Source organism: Mesoplodon mirus (genome assembly GCF_964341445.2).
Source record: "Mesoplodon mirus genome assembly, chromosome: 5".
NCBI lineage: Eukaryota > Metazoa > Chordata > Mammalia > Artiodactyla > Ziphiidae > Mesoplodon > Mesoplodon mirus.
Window position 1 is genome coordinate 170,118,323 of NC_138980.1, and position 15,066 is coordinate 170,133,388.

The window sequence follows — 15,066 nt, forward strand, 5'->3', positions numbered from 1 at the left end:
GCTACTCTGTTCTAAGAGAGAGAGTGTGAAGACAAAAAGAAATCAAAGAGAAAGGGAGGTGTCAAATGTACTCCAAGTGGGCAGAATCTATCATCATGGAGGAATTCATGGATCTTAATACCATTTATTTATCACACCCAACAGGACCAGGACTCAGCACTTTAAACGGAAATGGATTCATTTATGGAAACAACTCTGTGTTTGTGCGGGATATCAATTTAGAAAGTATTCTTGCTGTAGTGTGACGTGATGGGGACTTAGTTGGCATTGATTGTCCATTGAGGGCTCTCTGATTAGGTAAATTACATCTTAGCTGTAGCCCATTTTGTTTAGAAAAAATGACTGCTAGCAAATCAGTTTTTGAGTGTCTTATCCCTGCTTCATTTCCGAGTTTACGTTTTTGTACCTGTTTAATTCTACTACAATGTGAAATACATCAGGTATTTTTCCCCCCGAATTTTATTCTTTCACAACTGTTTTAAGTTTCACATGAAAAAACAAAACAAAACAAAACTTTCTCAAGGGTTTTGAATTGTAAGTTATGAGAAATAAAAGGAACACTTGTTTAAAAATTTAAAGAACACGAAGATTCCCTTAATATTTGCTTGTTCAAAAGGCAAAAACACGTGAATTTTTAAAGATCCAAGACTATAAGTGAACCGAAAGGAACTGCTGTTTAGTTAAGCATGGAAAACAGGATTTTAAGGTTGTGTCAGTTATTAACTTCTAATCTGTGTGAAAGAAACTCCAGCACTTTCTCTTCCCGTAACTGGTAATTAAACCATTAGTCTGACTGGAGCAATTAGAGCGAGTGTTTTATAAAAACAAACGTAATGAAGAAGACTCTATACACTAAGACACATCCAGATTAGGAACTGCCAACAGCAACGCAACAACAAAGGAACTCAATCCGAAATCACAAAGGAAATTAAGACAAGCTATGTCAACTGAAAACAAACAAACATGTGGTGGAAACAAAAACAGAAGAGGATCATAGTACTTATTCACACACATACCTGTATGGAAAAATCTCCCTTAAAGTGGGGAAATGGTCCCATCTATATACAAATAAATTTCTGTCACTTATGGGTTAATTTTTGCAGCTAAATAAGAGAATGTAACTTGAGCTTTTTTTGTTGTTTTATTTTGCGAATGTAACACTCCGTGAGCATGTTTGAGAAATAAGTAGGATAATTAAGAAGGAACTTCGGGGCTTCCCTGGTGGTGCAGTGGTTAAGAATCCACCTGCCAATCCAGGGGACAAAGGTTCGAGCCCTGGACTGGGAGGATCCCACATGCCGCAGAGCAGCTAAGCCCGTGCGCCACAGCTACTGAGCCCGCGTGCCACAACTACTGAAGCCCGTGCATCTAGAGCCCGTGTTCCACAACAAGAGAAGCCACCGCAGTGAGAAGCCCGCACACCGCAACGAAGAGTAGCCCCCGCTCAACGTAACTAGAGAAAATCCCGAGCGCAGCAACGGAGACCGAACACACCAAAAATAAATAAATTAATTAATTAAAAAAAATTTTTAAAAAGGAACTTGGCTTTAGAGAAATGTGCCCATTCTGGCATTAACATTTGTGAGCCTCTGTCACTTCTCAGAGGGCATAGTTTAATGTTTTAGTGCAAACAGCTTTGACCATTGGGTAACACAGCTCCTTAAAAGGAAGCACTTAACTTTTCAATGCTTCCCCTTCTCTGTCCAATTTTGTCAAAGCCCTTGTAAATTTAACATATTCCTTTTAAACAACTGATTCCACCCCAAATACTTGAAAGTTTGATATCCTGTTTAGAATGCTTAAAATAACACGCGCTTTGCTGTTTGTTCAGCAAATAGAATCTTACTGCTACTGTTTATCTTTACACTTTTCTGAGACTGTGCGTTTATACGGAAAATCTGATGACTTCTGAAAGCATGAAGTGATGATGCTCAAACATAGAATTGTCTACTTGGGTGATTACTAAAATGCAGATTCTTAGGCACCCAGCCCACCCCTGAGATTCAGTCATGTGTTTTTTTGCTTTTTCATTTTGACAACTGTCCTAGGGGATTTTGATAAAGTGGTGTCAACTTTTAAAAGAAATATAATTCAGTAAAATTCAACCCTTGTGTATTGGATCTGCCTCACAATTCTTTTGAGGCAGGTTGGGGGTATGTAATTATTAACCATATCTTCTTAATCAATAGGGAAGTAACTTTCAAAAATAGTCTATTTTTTTGAGCAGTTCTAACTTTACAGAAAAATTGAGGGTAAAGTGTCCCTATATCCCAGCTCCCTTTATTATTAACATGTTGTATTAGCGTGGTACATTTGTTACAACTGATGAGCCAGTATTGGAAAGTGACTTTGAAATGACCATGGGCAAGGCTGCCAGTGGCTGGGCTGATGCTGGGAACCAAGCCGCACCCACATCCTCATTTGAACCAGCTGCCTGTACTTTCTCTCTTGAAAGATGTTCTATACAGATCAACACCATCATGACTGTAATTGCTCTGCGCCAGTATCTGAACACAGATGGCAGCAGGACTCATTTGACTAAGCACTATGGTGCCTGGGGTGGTTGGTATTTATCCTGGCTCCATCTTAACTTTCCACGCAACCTGGGACACAATCTTTAATGGCTTACATGTGTAGACCTGTGAAACAGGGCAATCACAGAGCACATCATGAATTAATTTAACCTTGAGTCTTTCCAAAGGGGAGTGGAGTGGGTACAACGATATTAATGCTGAAGAACTGCTCTGAGATAGGTTACAAACATGCTTGAATTTTCACACAAGGATTAGGGGGATGATTCATTCATTCATTCAGTCAGTCAGTCTCTGAAACAGGCTGGGGATACCAATTTGAAAGCAGTTTCCTCTCTCAAAGAGCTTCTATTCTCCCAACTGAAGATGGGTAGGACACCAACAAAAAGACCCTTGCAGAATATAGTTTTACCCCAACAAGATATAGTTTCCTCGGTAGTTGTAGGAATAAGCCACGCCCGGTGGTTAGGTGGAGCTGGAAGTGGCACGAGTAGCTGGACATCTCTGGGCAGGCTTCCCATGGAAGATGTGACTTTCCAACTTGAGTCTTAAAGGATGGGTAGCAGTTGACAAATCCCCTAGAGAGAACTTCTCAAACCATTTGTGGTTTGAGAAACCATTTGTTTCCAATCTGCCAGGTACCAATAGGAAAACCCTGCTGTGCCAGGTATGAGTCACCACGAGTCTGACAACACCCAAACTGGTTTATACTCGGTTCAAAGAGTCCACAGATCATGTGCTTGTATGTCGTGGCATTTTTTAAATTGCTACGAAAGTTTCTAAACCGTTGCTCCCAATTTCTCTACTTGTTACAGACAGGTTCCAAACAGTTTGCAGAACAGCACAAGGCCAGGTGCCATCCTTTGAAGGCACCTGAAATTTGCTGGAAATGCAGATTATCAGCGCTCATTCCACTCAATTCCAGTCTGCATTTTAACAAGATTCCCAGGTGATTCCTGTGCACGCGAAAGTTTGAGGACCTGCCCCAGAGAAACCAGGACTCAGTACCAGGGGGTTTGATCCTTCATCCATCTCGCTTCCATTTGACTATCTGCTGCTTCCTTTAGGTCCAGGAAAGTGTTACATTTTTTAAGGTGCAATTGGCCACGTCCTCTTCCAGTTTACAAAACTACATTTTCCCACTGCGATGAAAACGTCTTTTATCCTGGGTGCAGGAGAGAAACTCCACACGGGTAGGCAGCTTCCAGAAATTCTGATTAGCCTCCCTTCTCCGCTTTGATCTGGCCCAACAGCCGGGGCAGCTCCACGGACCGCGCTTCCGTCCCCGGGGTCGCTCATCTGCCGAGCTGCATTAATGAGATCCGCGTTGAGCCGGTTCCAGGGCATGCTAAAGATCAAAGGCACACACACACAAAAATCCCCCAACCCCTCCTCATTGGTGACTATTTGGTCTTTCTCACCAGAGGGAAGAGTCAACTCCCCCGCCCGCACCTAGGTGAGGAAGCGGGGAGGGAGCTGGGAGCCGCTGGGACCCCGCCTTCTCCGCCCACCCCCGGAGCCTGCGGCGGCCCAAGGCGCAGAGTGGGCGGGGCCTGGGCGAAGATGAGGGCGGGGCGCGCCGGCCGCGCGAGGCCGAACCTTGCGGAAGCGCGGGGAGGGGTTGGCTGAGGGCGGGGCTCCTGCAGGGGCGGGGCGTGGCGGAGGGGCCGGGTGGGCCGGCTGAGTGGGCGGGGCTCAGCCCTTGGAGGGCGGGGCGAGGCGAGCGAGTGGGCGGGGCCGGATGAGCGGGCTGGGCGGGCCGTGCTCTCCTGTCCGCAAGTGTCCGTGTGGCCGTGAGCCGGTGAGCCCGGGCGCCCGAACACTCACCGGGGCGGTGCTCGAGCTGGGAGAGCCATTCCGGGCTCGCTTTGTGGCCGTTGTCCCCCTGCCCACCCCGAGTGCCTCCGGCCGGATCGCAGAGGGAGGGGGCGCACTCCCCAGCCCCCCGCCTCCCTCCCCCAGCCGGGGGGAAGAATGTGCCACCAGCTGTTCTCCGCTCGCGAGCGCGGCGCCCAGGAGTGAGGAACTTGGAGAAAGAGGAGACAAAGGCTGCAGTTGGGACGGATGAGTTAGAGACTTGGGTTTGGGCAAACAAAAGGTGCGAAAGACGAGAAGGGGAGAAGGAGATGGCAGCGGGGGAGCCCCGCGGGCTCGAGTTTCTGGGAGTCGCGCTGTGACACGCATGGTTTCCCCGGACCTTCTGCTGGGCTGACTTCCGCGAGCTGGGAGCCGGACTCGGGCGAGTTGGGGAGCGCACGGGAACAATGGACAACTTCTTCCCCGAGGTGAGTGCGCTCGCGGACGGGAGGGCGGGCGCCGGCGTCCCGGGCCGGGCTGCTTTCCGTGAGCCGGGCGCGGGCTCCTTTCCTGCCCGGACCTGGCCTCCCAGGAGGGAGGGAGGTGCTCACCGCGCCGCGCGCACACACGCTACCGCGCGCACTTAGCCCGAGAGGGTGAAACTTTCTGGGAGTCGCCAGAAATCAAGCCCCGGGGAGTCTCTGGATGAGTAATCCCTGGCGGGATTTATTTTGTCCCGCGCTCGCACTTGGCCCCAGGATGCAGCGAAGGTGAGCGTCCTTTTGCGGGGGTGGCTGGCTCACCGGGTGTCCCAGCGTCGACCCGCGCGAGGTGAGCTGGCGGACGAGGGGCCCGGCGGGGAGATGTGCCTGCCCGGCTGCCTGGGTGCAGGAAGCCCAATAAAACGTTCATCGGGGACTTGCCTTTCTCCAAGAAAGGTCTGGTCTGGAATTTCCTTTGCAAAACGTGCCGGCTTCCTGTGAGAGGGGTGCAAACACTTCCAGAGGAGACGCTTAATGAAGTGTGAGAAGGGAGAGACGAGGGTTTAATCGTTCACCATGTTCTCGGCCTGTCGGACCTTTGGAGTCTAGGTTCTAGTGCTCACCAAGAAGTGCTCTTCTAGGATTTGAGATCATTCCAGAGGGTGAGATCAAAAGATCACGTATTTGTGCTGACTGTCCCTGGCAGATTTGGAATTCGAATTTAAAGAAAATCGTTAAGAGCGAACATTGGTTATTTTTGAAAGATTAAACTGATGCTCCTTTTAGGGTCATTGAGGGCGGGACACCACGGTTACTTGAAACCCTTGACTTGAGAACCCTTTTCTCTGGGATCGAGAGCTACCGTGGTTTCTTGGCTCCCTTTCCTTTCTTGGTTGTGTTTATTTAACAAATTCTATTTAAGTTTGAGGTTTGAAGTGGCTCAAAGTAAACTTAGTTGGCTTAATGAGTCTGATGTGACTTTCATTGAAAGCCAGGGGATGTTTTGTAAATCCAGGACAGTTTTGGAACCTTCCAGCAAATTAGATTGGTGAGGGTTTGCCTCTGTGTTGGCTAACTTGCTTTCTCAGACTTAACTGGATTTATTATTTCAAGTCATTGTACTTTCTGGATGCCCACTTACTATAAATAGCCTGATGATTATTTATAGTGGCCAGAGTGGTATATTCTTGTGTAATAGTAATATCCCTTTCTTTTTTAAGTGGTGTTTCACAGGTGATACCCACATTCATGGTGAGAGGTGGACTGGAAACGAATTAATCATTCATTAATACATACTTCTCCTTTTTTCTTTTAAATGAGACCTATAATTATGAGACTAGCATTTGCTAATCCATAGACCTTCGTTTTCATGCCTGTAAGAAGGCACCAGAACTTTCTGCAGGAGTTGCAGGTTAACCAGTGATAAAAGACCAGTGGGCTAGTTTAATTGCTTTCATCTGTAAGAAAACCTGAGGCTCTGCCTGCGGGACTCTAATTCTTAACTTGTTTTTGGCGGGGGGGGGGAGGCCTTTATTTTGCTCTTGTGTTGTGAGTTCTTTAGGAAATTTGATGAGACGTAGAATTTGTATTCGATTTGTTGGGGTCCCCGTCCCCATGAAGTCTGTCTGTGGACTGCAGGGGGCCAGTGACCTCCCCTTTGGAAGAACTCTGCCCCCTAGTGGAAATGGGGAGAACTGCAGGATAACATGGGGCAGCTGCGACCTCCTGCCCTGGTATCCTCCCATTGGACCTTGAAGTACTGTTTCTCCTTACACTATGCCTTGGTTCAGTGTAAGGAGACCTAGTTGTTGGATTTTATATCCATGATTAATATAATATTGAAGTTGGCCTTCAGAGATCTTCTTCTCCATCCCCTGCCTTTCCTAGATGAAGAATCTTAATCCAAAGACGTTAAGTCACTTGCCCAAGGTTGAAGAGGTTGTTATAGAACTCACAGCCTTTTTGCTCTTTTGCTGGTGACTTTAGTATTGGGGGATATTTTTATTCAAAGTTATACTTTTACTCTTGTGATGTATTTCTATTACAATGTTAATTTCTAATCAGAAATTAACTTCTGATTAATTTATTTCTAGTCAGTAGTAATTTCTAATCAGAGTTCTTCCTCTAACCATAATTACTTTGAATGGGAAGCCAGCAGGGCCAGAGAGGCTATACAGTGCTATTGATTGAAGACATACTCCTAACATAGATCCTGTCTCTATGGATCTCTCTGTGGAGTAAGTGTGGAAGTGATATATTTCCAAGGACGGCAAAATTGTAAGGCCTCTTGTGTCACGAAGTGGTGTCCTGTTCTTTGGTAACTTTTCCCATTGTGACTTAAGGATAATAACTTATTGCATGTTGGACAGCAATTTGAAGCTAATGTTAACAATTGAAAAAAAATTGAATGAGATGTCGCATGTATTAGCTTTATGTGTGAATGGCCAAATAACAAGGAAACAAGAGCTCCATGTGACTCGCAGCTGCTATTTAGAGCTAGACCAGAGTTTCTCAAACTGGGTACCATTGACATTCTGGGTCAGTCAATTCTTTGGTGTGGGGGAACTGTCCTGTGTAGAGTGGGATGCTAGGCAGCATCCCTGGTCTCTACCCGCTAGATGCTACTAGCATCCCCAAGTTGTGACAACCAAAATGTCTGCAGACGTTGCCAAATGAGCCACAGAGGACAAAATCATTCCCTGTTGAGACCCACTGAGTTAGACTCACGAAGCAGTTGCCTCGTGGAATTAATTCCCGTGCGTGTTGCAGGCACAGCTTTCTTGCCCACTTTATGTAGCATCAGGCCTCTGACTGCCAGTCACCTGGAAGCTTGTGAAGCTTGTGCCCGGCAGCTGATGGCTACTGACCTCAAAATGTACCCGGGGATTGGAGAAACTGAGCGCCCTACACTCCCCAACTGAGTTTCAGTTTCTTCACGGCCTTAGATCTTTATGACATCTCTCGAGTGAATTGTGTGCGCACTTCTCGGAAATTTGCTTTTTCAGCATTTAGAGGTAAGTTGTTAAAAAGTTACTTCACGAAGAACCTAAGGTTAGGTATATCTGTAACCAGAAGCAATTTTTAAAACAAACTGAAAAGGCTCAACCGGCAAAGTGGCAAGACTGCTGTGCAAGCGTGTTAATGTTTTGAAGTGGCCGCTGTTTCCAAGTCCCCAGTGCTGGGTACAGTGCCTAGAATACTGGAGGGGCCAGTCAATGCCAGCTGGACACGTAAACGAGCGGGACTTCTCTGTCTTGTTTTAGGAACAGGCATGGCACGATGGCTGTTCAAGCGAAAGATCTTTTGAGGCTCATTAACTGGACATATATGAACACTTTGATTTTTCAAAAGTGTGTAAAATATACACAAGTAAGATACTCATAAACACATAAATACAAACATAAAGCAGGTATTAATGCTAAGCACGAAATTGTTAGTGGCAAGCATTCCAGCTGTACCTGTTTCTTACAGCCTGGTTCACCCTGGGCTGGAACGAACGCACCTCTCCAGGTGTTAAGTGGAAACACCTTCCTCGTTTCCACTTAATTTGGGGTGGTGTCTTAATTTCGGTTGTTACCTGGGGTTCAAATAGTTTTTTAAGCTGGAACGAGTTCTTGAGTCTATTTTTCTCCCCTTTTTATAGTGTTTTGTTTGTTTCACATCTTACTGATATTTTTTATCTTGGTAAAGGAAATAAGACTATTGATTTTGACAGCTCTTTCTCCCCCTCCCCCCGCCCCCCAGTCATCTCTCAAGGGCAAAAGGCAAGCGCTGAGGACTTCCTTGTCCCACCACATCCTGCAGGCCACCCCTTTGACGACTGTAAAATGGAATCATCAGAACATTCCCTGGTGTCCTCTTTTCCCACAGTGGAGTCACAGTGCCGTGCCCTTTCTGCACACCCCGCAAGGATTCCTGTTGTCACTTTTGGGCCCTGCCATGTTGGGTGCAGCAAAGGCACGGAAGCAGCTGGGAGCAGGGAGCCCTGGTCTTCTGGGCGCTCACCTCTCCCCAGATCAGGCCCAGAGCAGTGTGGGTAGGGCCGGCACTGTTTAACCAGAGCTGTGCAGAGAGAGTGCCGAGTGTTTGTTTTTCCGGCTCTGCTGACTTTTAAGTGAGGTCACCTTTAAGGACACAAGCCTTGACTGCACTCTTCTATGGAATGATGGGAAATAGGGTACCTCCTTATAAATGGGTTTCAAAATTTTGCATTCAGAATAACTGCTACGTAATTCAGTAAGTCCCCTACATAACAACCGAGTTCCGTTTCCAGAGCACGTTCGTTAAGTCCAATTTTGTTTTTAAGTCCAACAGAGTTAGCCTAGGTACCCAACTAACACAACTGGCTCCATAGGACTGTACTGTAATAGGTTTATAATACTTTTCACACAAATAATACATAAAAAACAAACACAAAAAATAAAGAGAACATGTTTAATCTTACAGGACAGTACCTTGAAATGTACAGTAGTCCAGTACAGCAGCTGACCTCCAGGGCTGGCATCGAGTGAACAGGCAAGAAGAGCTACTGACTGGAGGAGGGAGAGGAGGTGGGAGATGGTAGAGCTGAAGGATCGTCAGCAATAGGAGACGGAGGGCAAGCTGCAGTTTCACTCACGCCTGACGTTGATGGAACACACATTCGCATCTTTGAAAGTTCGCAACTTGAAGGTTCGCGTGTAGGGGTCTTATAGTCTCAGGTCATTGATTTGCAGGGCAGGCTCAAGCAGGAGCGGCCAGTGACGTCTACAGGAAGCTGGGCCACACCTCTCTGGGCCTGAATGCCCCTAGGCGGATTGAGAGCCTCTTCCCTAAGAGCAGAAGAGATGTGGCCTCTGGGAGGCTGGCTGTACCCTCCACACCTATGGGCTCTCAGCCAGGTTATCTGACCTTCCTGGGCTTCCTTTCTCTGTCTGTAAGTGAGCATAATACTGTTGACCTTGCATGGTTATTAGAATTCGAGATAAGATTTACAAAGCTCTTGGCACCTGGTAAGTGAGTAATAATAAAAGGTTAGAGTAACTTAGGAATTAAGAAAGAGTGGCCTTTGATGGTGACTGAAATCCCAGTACTCTATGGTGCAGGGAAATCTTGGTCTTCGAGCTGTTCCCAGTATCATTTCTGGTGCTAGATTGCACTTATTGATTTTCTCCCTTTTGACCAATACACTTCTGGCTGATTTTCCAGAATTCTGTCTAAAGCACATCTAGATTGCTTATAAAGTCAAGCTCACGTTCTTAGTCCGGTTTCCAAGGCCTTCTGATCTTGCACCTCTCTTTATTCTTTTCCCGCATGTGAGTTCTGTTCCAGAGGCCTTCTGATCTTGCACCTCTCTTTATTCTTTTCCAGCATGTGAGTTCTGTTCCAGAGGGTCTATTGCCAGTCCTCCTCCATACCTTCGCATGCGCCCTTCTCTCTGTTGATCGGATGCCCTGCCTGTCTAGCTCCTTTTTGAAACCATCGCCAACAAGTCTAGTTCATGGTCACTCCTCTCTTTCCTATGAACTTGACTCTACTTCTTTCTGTCCTGGTTGTGTTAGGAATTTACCCCCTTTTAGCTAGAGGCTTTACTTATTTTGTTTTTCCTTCTCAGATGAATAGACAGAGTCTTGAGAGGTTAAATAATCCGATTTATACGTTTTATCACCTCGTTTGCACTCAAAGGTCCTTAGGGATGGGATTCTATCCTTGTGTAGCCGTTATTTTCCTCTCGAGTACAGATTTTTTTTATGGTGGGAGGGGAGATGCTTCTAACTTTTTCCCTTGATTATGAAGCATTTTACAGTTCTTTGAAGACAGTAAAAAATATGTTTGCTGTTTATTGAGTGCTTATTGTGTGCAAGGCATGTTTCTGAGCACTTTCCATTCAGTAATTAATTTATTTAACAACCCTGTGAGTAAGGCTCCATCGATGAGGAAAGTGAGGCAGAGAGAGGTTAAGTAACTGGCCCAAGGTCACACAGTTAGAAAGTGATGGCCAGGCTTTGAACCCACACAGGATGTCTCCAGAGGGTCTGTGCTCTTCACTGCCATGCTTTCCTCTCCTGTGGGTGTCCTTTGTCTTATGCTTGCATCACTGTTTCTTTGATGAAGTGCTTAAGACCTTAGGCAGTTAGTGAATGATTTTTGAGTTGAAAACTGCATGGGGGTTTGGGAAAACAAGTGGCCCACGCCCCAGAAACACTGCAAACCCAGCAGGAAAATGTTCATCAGTTTTTGAACATGCCTCCAATTTTTGTTTGGTGTGCCTTTTACTTAGGAAAGACAATTACCTTCTGTTTCTTTGTAAGATGTGGTTTCTAAAGCTGCCGGCCCCAACCTCATGAGGATGGTAGGGAGATTTAGGTAATACGGTACTTAGAAAACTAGATTTTTGAGAAGTAGTTATTTTATTAAAAGAAAGGATAGGACTCATTTGTCTCCCTATTCTAAGTCTCAATTATCAGAGTGTTCCTCTTGGAGGTTTTCTGATGGAATCTTCTCTTTCGATTAAAGATTCTGGCCGCCTTCCCAGAGTTTCTCTATATCCGTTGTTTTACTTGTTAGCTTATTAATGCTTGTGGGTGAAGTGATCTTTGACAGGAGAGCGGAACATTTCTCATAGAGTATTCCTTGAATAAAACATTTTGATACCTCACCAAAAGCTGTTTGGGAAATGTGTCCTCCAGGCTTAATATATGAAACTTGAGCCCCCAGTTTAAATCTAGCCCCTCGTGTCACATGACATCACATCATCTGACTCTGCCAGTTACAGGAAAAAGTGTTAGAGTTCTTGTGGCAAAGCCATGCCACATCTGTTGAAACACAGCCAGAGCAGGGGCGGACCAGATGGCAGTTAGGCATTTCATAGTTCTATCTTCTCTCCAGCTTCAGTATCTACTCTTCAGGATGAAAATTGCCTCTGTAGAAAGGCATTTAAAATTGCGGTAATTAAAAAAAGAGAGAGAGAGATTTATATTAGAAAAGGTAGGCAATGTTGAATTTTTGTATTTTGTGGTAGGGATGTTTATCTTTATTACCTGTCAGTGATTAAAGGGCAAGGTAAAATGAGATTTGGACGTTGGAATAGAAAGTAGCTTTTTCACTTGGCCTCTTACCTAATACTGGGTCCCAAAAGAACCTCATAATTCTTTTAAGTGTCATTTTTGGGGGTCAGTTAATAACATGTAAGCAGTATCCATTGACAGTGATGTACATTGTGGAGAGAAGTGGACTTACCTCTTTGTAGAGTCTGTGTTCATGCTATCTACTTTGTGTGTTAAAAGTTTATTTAAAAGTTTTTCTGGTAGACTTCATGCTCATGTGTGTGGCTACCATTGATTTTTGGGTTTTATCAGCTTCATAGATACTTAAATTGGGTTGCTAGGAATATATGTAGAATTAGGAGTGTTCTTGCTTAAAAACAAAAGCTTTGATAAACATAGATTTACAATATTACTTTTCCATGTCATTCTTAAATTTTTTTCTTTCCTTAATCCTGCAAAGAGTATGTGCTAAGTTTAGAAAATTTAGGAAATGCCATAAGCAAAGGACAAAAACTCTCTCAGTCCTACTCTTAATGTTTTGTGGTATATGCTTTCTTTGCCTCTGTATCTGTTTCTGTGAAAGCGCACCTGTAATGTTTTTCACTTAAGAGTTGCTTGAGAGGGCTTCCCTGGTGGCGCAGTGGTTAAGAATCCGCCTGCCAATACAGGGGACATGAGTTCGAGCCCTGGTCTGGGAAGAGCCCACATGCCGCAGAGCAGCTAAGCCTGTGTGCCACAACTACTGAGCCTGCGAGCCACAACTACTGAGCTTGCGTGCCCGTGTTCTGCAACAAGAGAAGCCACTGTAAGGAGAAGCCTGAATGCTGCAACTAGAGAAAGCCCGCGCGCAGCAACGAAGACCCAATGCAACCAAAACCCAACACAACCAAAAATAAAATAAATAAATTTAAAAGAGTTGCTTGAGAAAAGCTTTAAATGGCAAGGATCTTGCATGTATACAGACGGCCCCTGTGATTTTCAGGGCCGGGGACAGGAGTACAAATGCAAGCCCCATATCCCATCTGTAAAATATTTAAGTTATAAATCAAGCTTCCAAACTGGTAAATAAGTGTCTTCTCTTCTCCTACCTTGATAAATATACCTTCATTAGGACACAGTCGAAAAATGTCTAAAGCTATGGGTTTTATTGCCCAAAGTCAGACTATGAAAGATGAATGAAGATAATTATAGTTGCACACGTGTGGGTGTCCTATTGATGAACCAGTGATGTCTGCGTGAGTAATAGACATATACTCCATAGTAAATTTTCCATAGGTCTACTTTTCTTGCCCATATTTCAGCAGAATCACTAATTATATGGTTACAGTCAAGATTTTCACAATAATTTATGTGTTACTGACAGTAATGCTAAAGTAAAAAACCTTTCTTGAGTCATTGTGGTTCTTTAATTGATTTCGGTTTGGGGATGCTAAGGCAGCCAGTAGTTATTGGCATTGTCAACAAAATTCATACAGCAATATTTAGGTTAAAAAAAGGAATAAGATTATTGGGCTTCCCTGGTGGCGCAGTGGTTGAGAATCTGCCTGCTAATGCAGGGGATACGGGTTCGGGCCCTGGTCTGGGAGGATCCCACATGCCACGGAGCAACTAGGCCTGTGAGCCACAACTACTGAGCCTGCGCATCTGGAGCCTGTGCTCCGCAACAAGAGAGGCCGCGATAGTGAGAGGCCCACGCGCCGCAATGAAGAGTGGCCCCTGCTTGCCAGAACTAGAGAAAGCCCTCACACAGAAACGAAGACCCAACACAGCAAAAATAAATAAATTAATTAATAAACTCCTACCCCCAACATCTTCTTTAAAAAAAAAAAAGAGGAATGAGATTACGTGTGATAGGTTAGTGATACTGCAGGAAGCACAAAATATTTTAATTTTATTGTATAAGTCATATCATTAATATTGTGAATTTCCACTGTTTCTTAAAATATTCCTCAAACTTTTCAATCCTGTGTATATTATAAAGAAAACTGAAAACAGAAGTCAATTTGTTAAAAATCTGTTTTCAGATGAGACTAAACCTTAATGCATCTCAGCCAGAAAATAGTCTACATATAAAGACGTGTGAATCTTTTTCTTCCTAGTCATGCAAATGTTTTTATTGCCTTATATTTTCTTAAAATACCAATTTTGTTGCCTGTTTCACATGTAGTTCCTGTTTGAAGAAATTTTTCTCTAAAATTTTTAAAAACACATTTTTTTAAGTGAAGTGGCCAAATTAGGTTTTTTGGGGGGTTTTGGAAGCTTTTGCTAATATTAAAAGTAAGCAATAGTTTATATCAAATAGTTGCTGCTACTGCAAGTTCAAAATTAATATAATATCATTTTCCACCAAAGACTGTGATTTACTCTTTATTTGAGGAACTTCTGTTTGTTTACTTTCTTTTTTCTTTGTGATTCACAGTGCACTCTGAAGCCTACAGCCCAAGACAGAGGTCCTAGATATCTGGTCTGAGTGGCCCTGCATTCTTCCTGGACATGTATCCCTATTTATGTGTCCATTATAGGTGTTTCTAGGTGTTTGCTATTATAGAAAACAGGACACATACATTCTCGTACACAGGTCATTGCAGGCTTGTCTGATTATTTCTCGAGGATAAAATTTTCCAGGAGTGGGGATGTTTGTTCAAAGGGTTCGCACATTTTTACTTAGACTATTTGGCAGCAAAAGTTTTCTGAGAGGTGTCGGTGCAGATTACAGCAGGCACAGCTGAGACACCCTGTCACGATGTATTTATGGTAGCAGGGATTTTGTAACTTCTATTAGAGTCTTAATGACATGCATTGTTTCACAGAGGAAACACATAATACTAGATTTCTGCGTCCACTTGTTAGGTCCTTCTCTGAACCAGAGTGGAGGAGGGAGGCATTCTTCTCAGTTAATTACAAGCGGGATGTTGATTCGCATCTGACCCCCAGAAATCCCAGTGCCGGTACCTGATGTTCATTTAAGGCCAAAGCCTACACAAGGGACCTTGCTGTATACCGCCTGGGGAGCCATCGGCCATTTGTTTGGGGAATCGTTTGTATGGATTTTTCTTTTAATTCTTATTCCTTTGCATTGTAAATATCCTTGTGAGTTAACCCTGGGCTACAGCAGTTTTGTGGTGGTGGTTCTAACTGTAGGGATTTAGGTAACGTACAACACTGTTGACGGGTGTGTGTGTGTGTGTGTGTGTCTGTGTGTGACTGTAAGGCTTATTATTTCTATTAATT

At 44.4% G+C, this 15,066-nt stretch overlaps 1 protein-coding gene across 1 annotated transcript in view; it reads left to right on the forward strand.

Annotated features, from left to right (window-relative positions):
* Window positions 1–4,298: 4,298 nt before the first annotated feature.
* Window positions 4,299–15,066, forward strand: part of MYO10 (myosin X) — a 222,111-nt gene continuing 211,343 nt past the window's right edge. Inside the window, 2 exon segments of the mRNA XM_082621443.1 lie at window positions 4,299–4,737; window positions 4,739–4,816. Coding sequence (XP_082477569.1) covers window positions 4,714–4,737; window positions 4,739–4,816 — 102 coding nt within the window. The 5' untranslated portion in view covers window positions 4,299–4,713.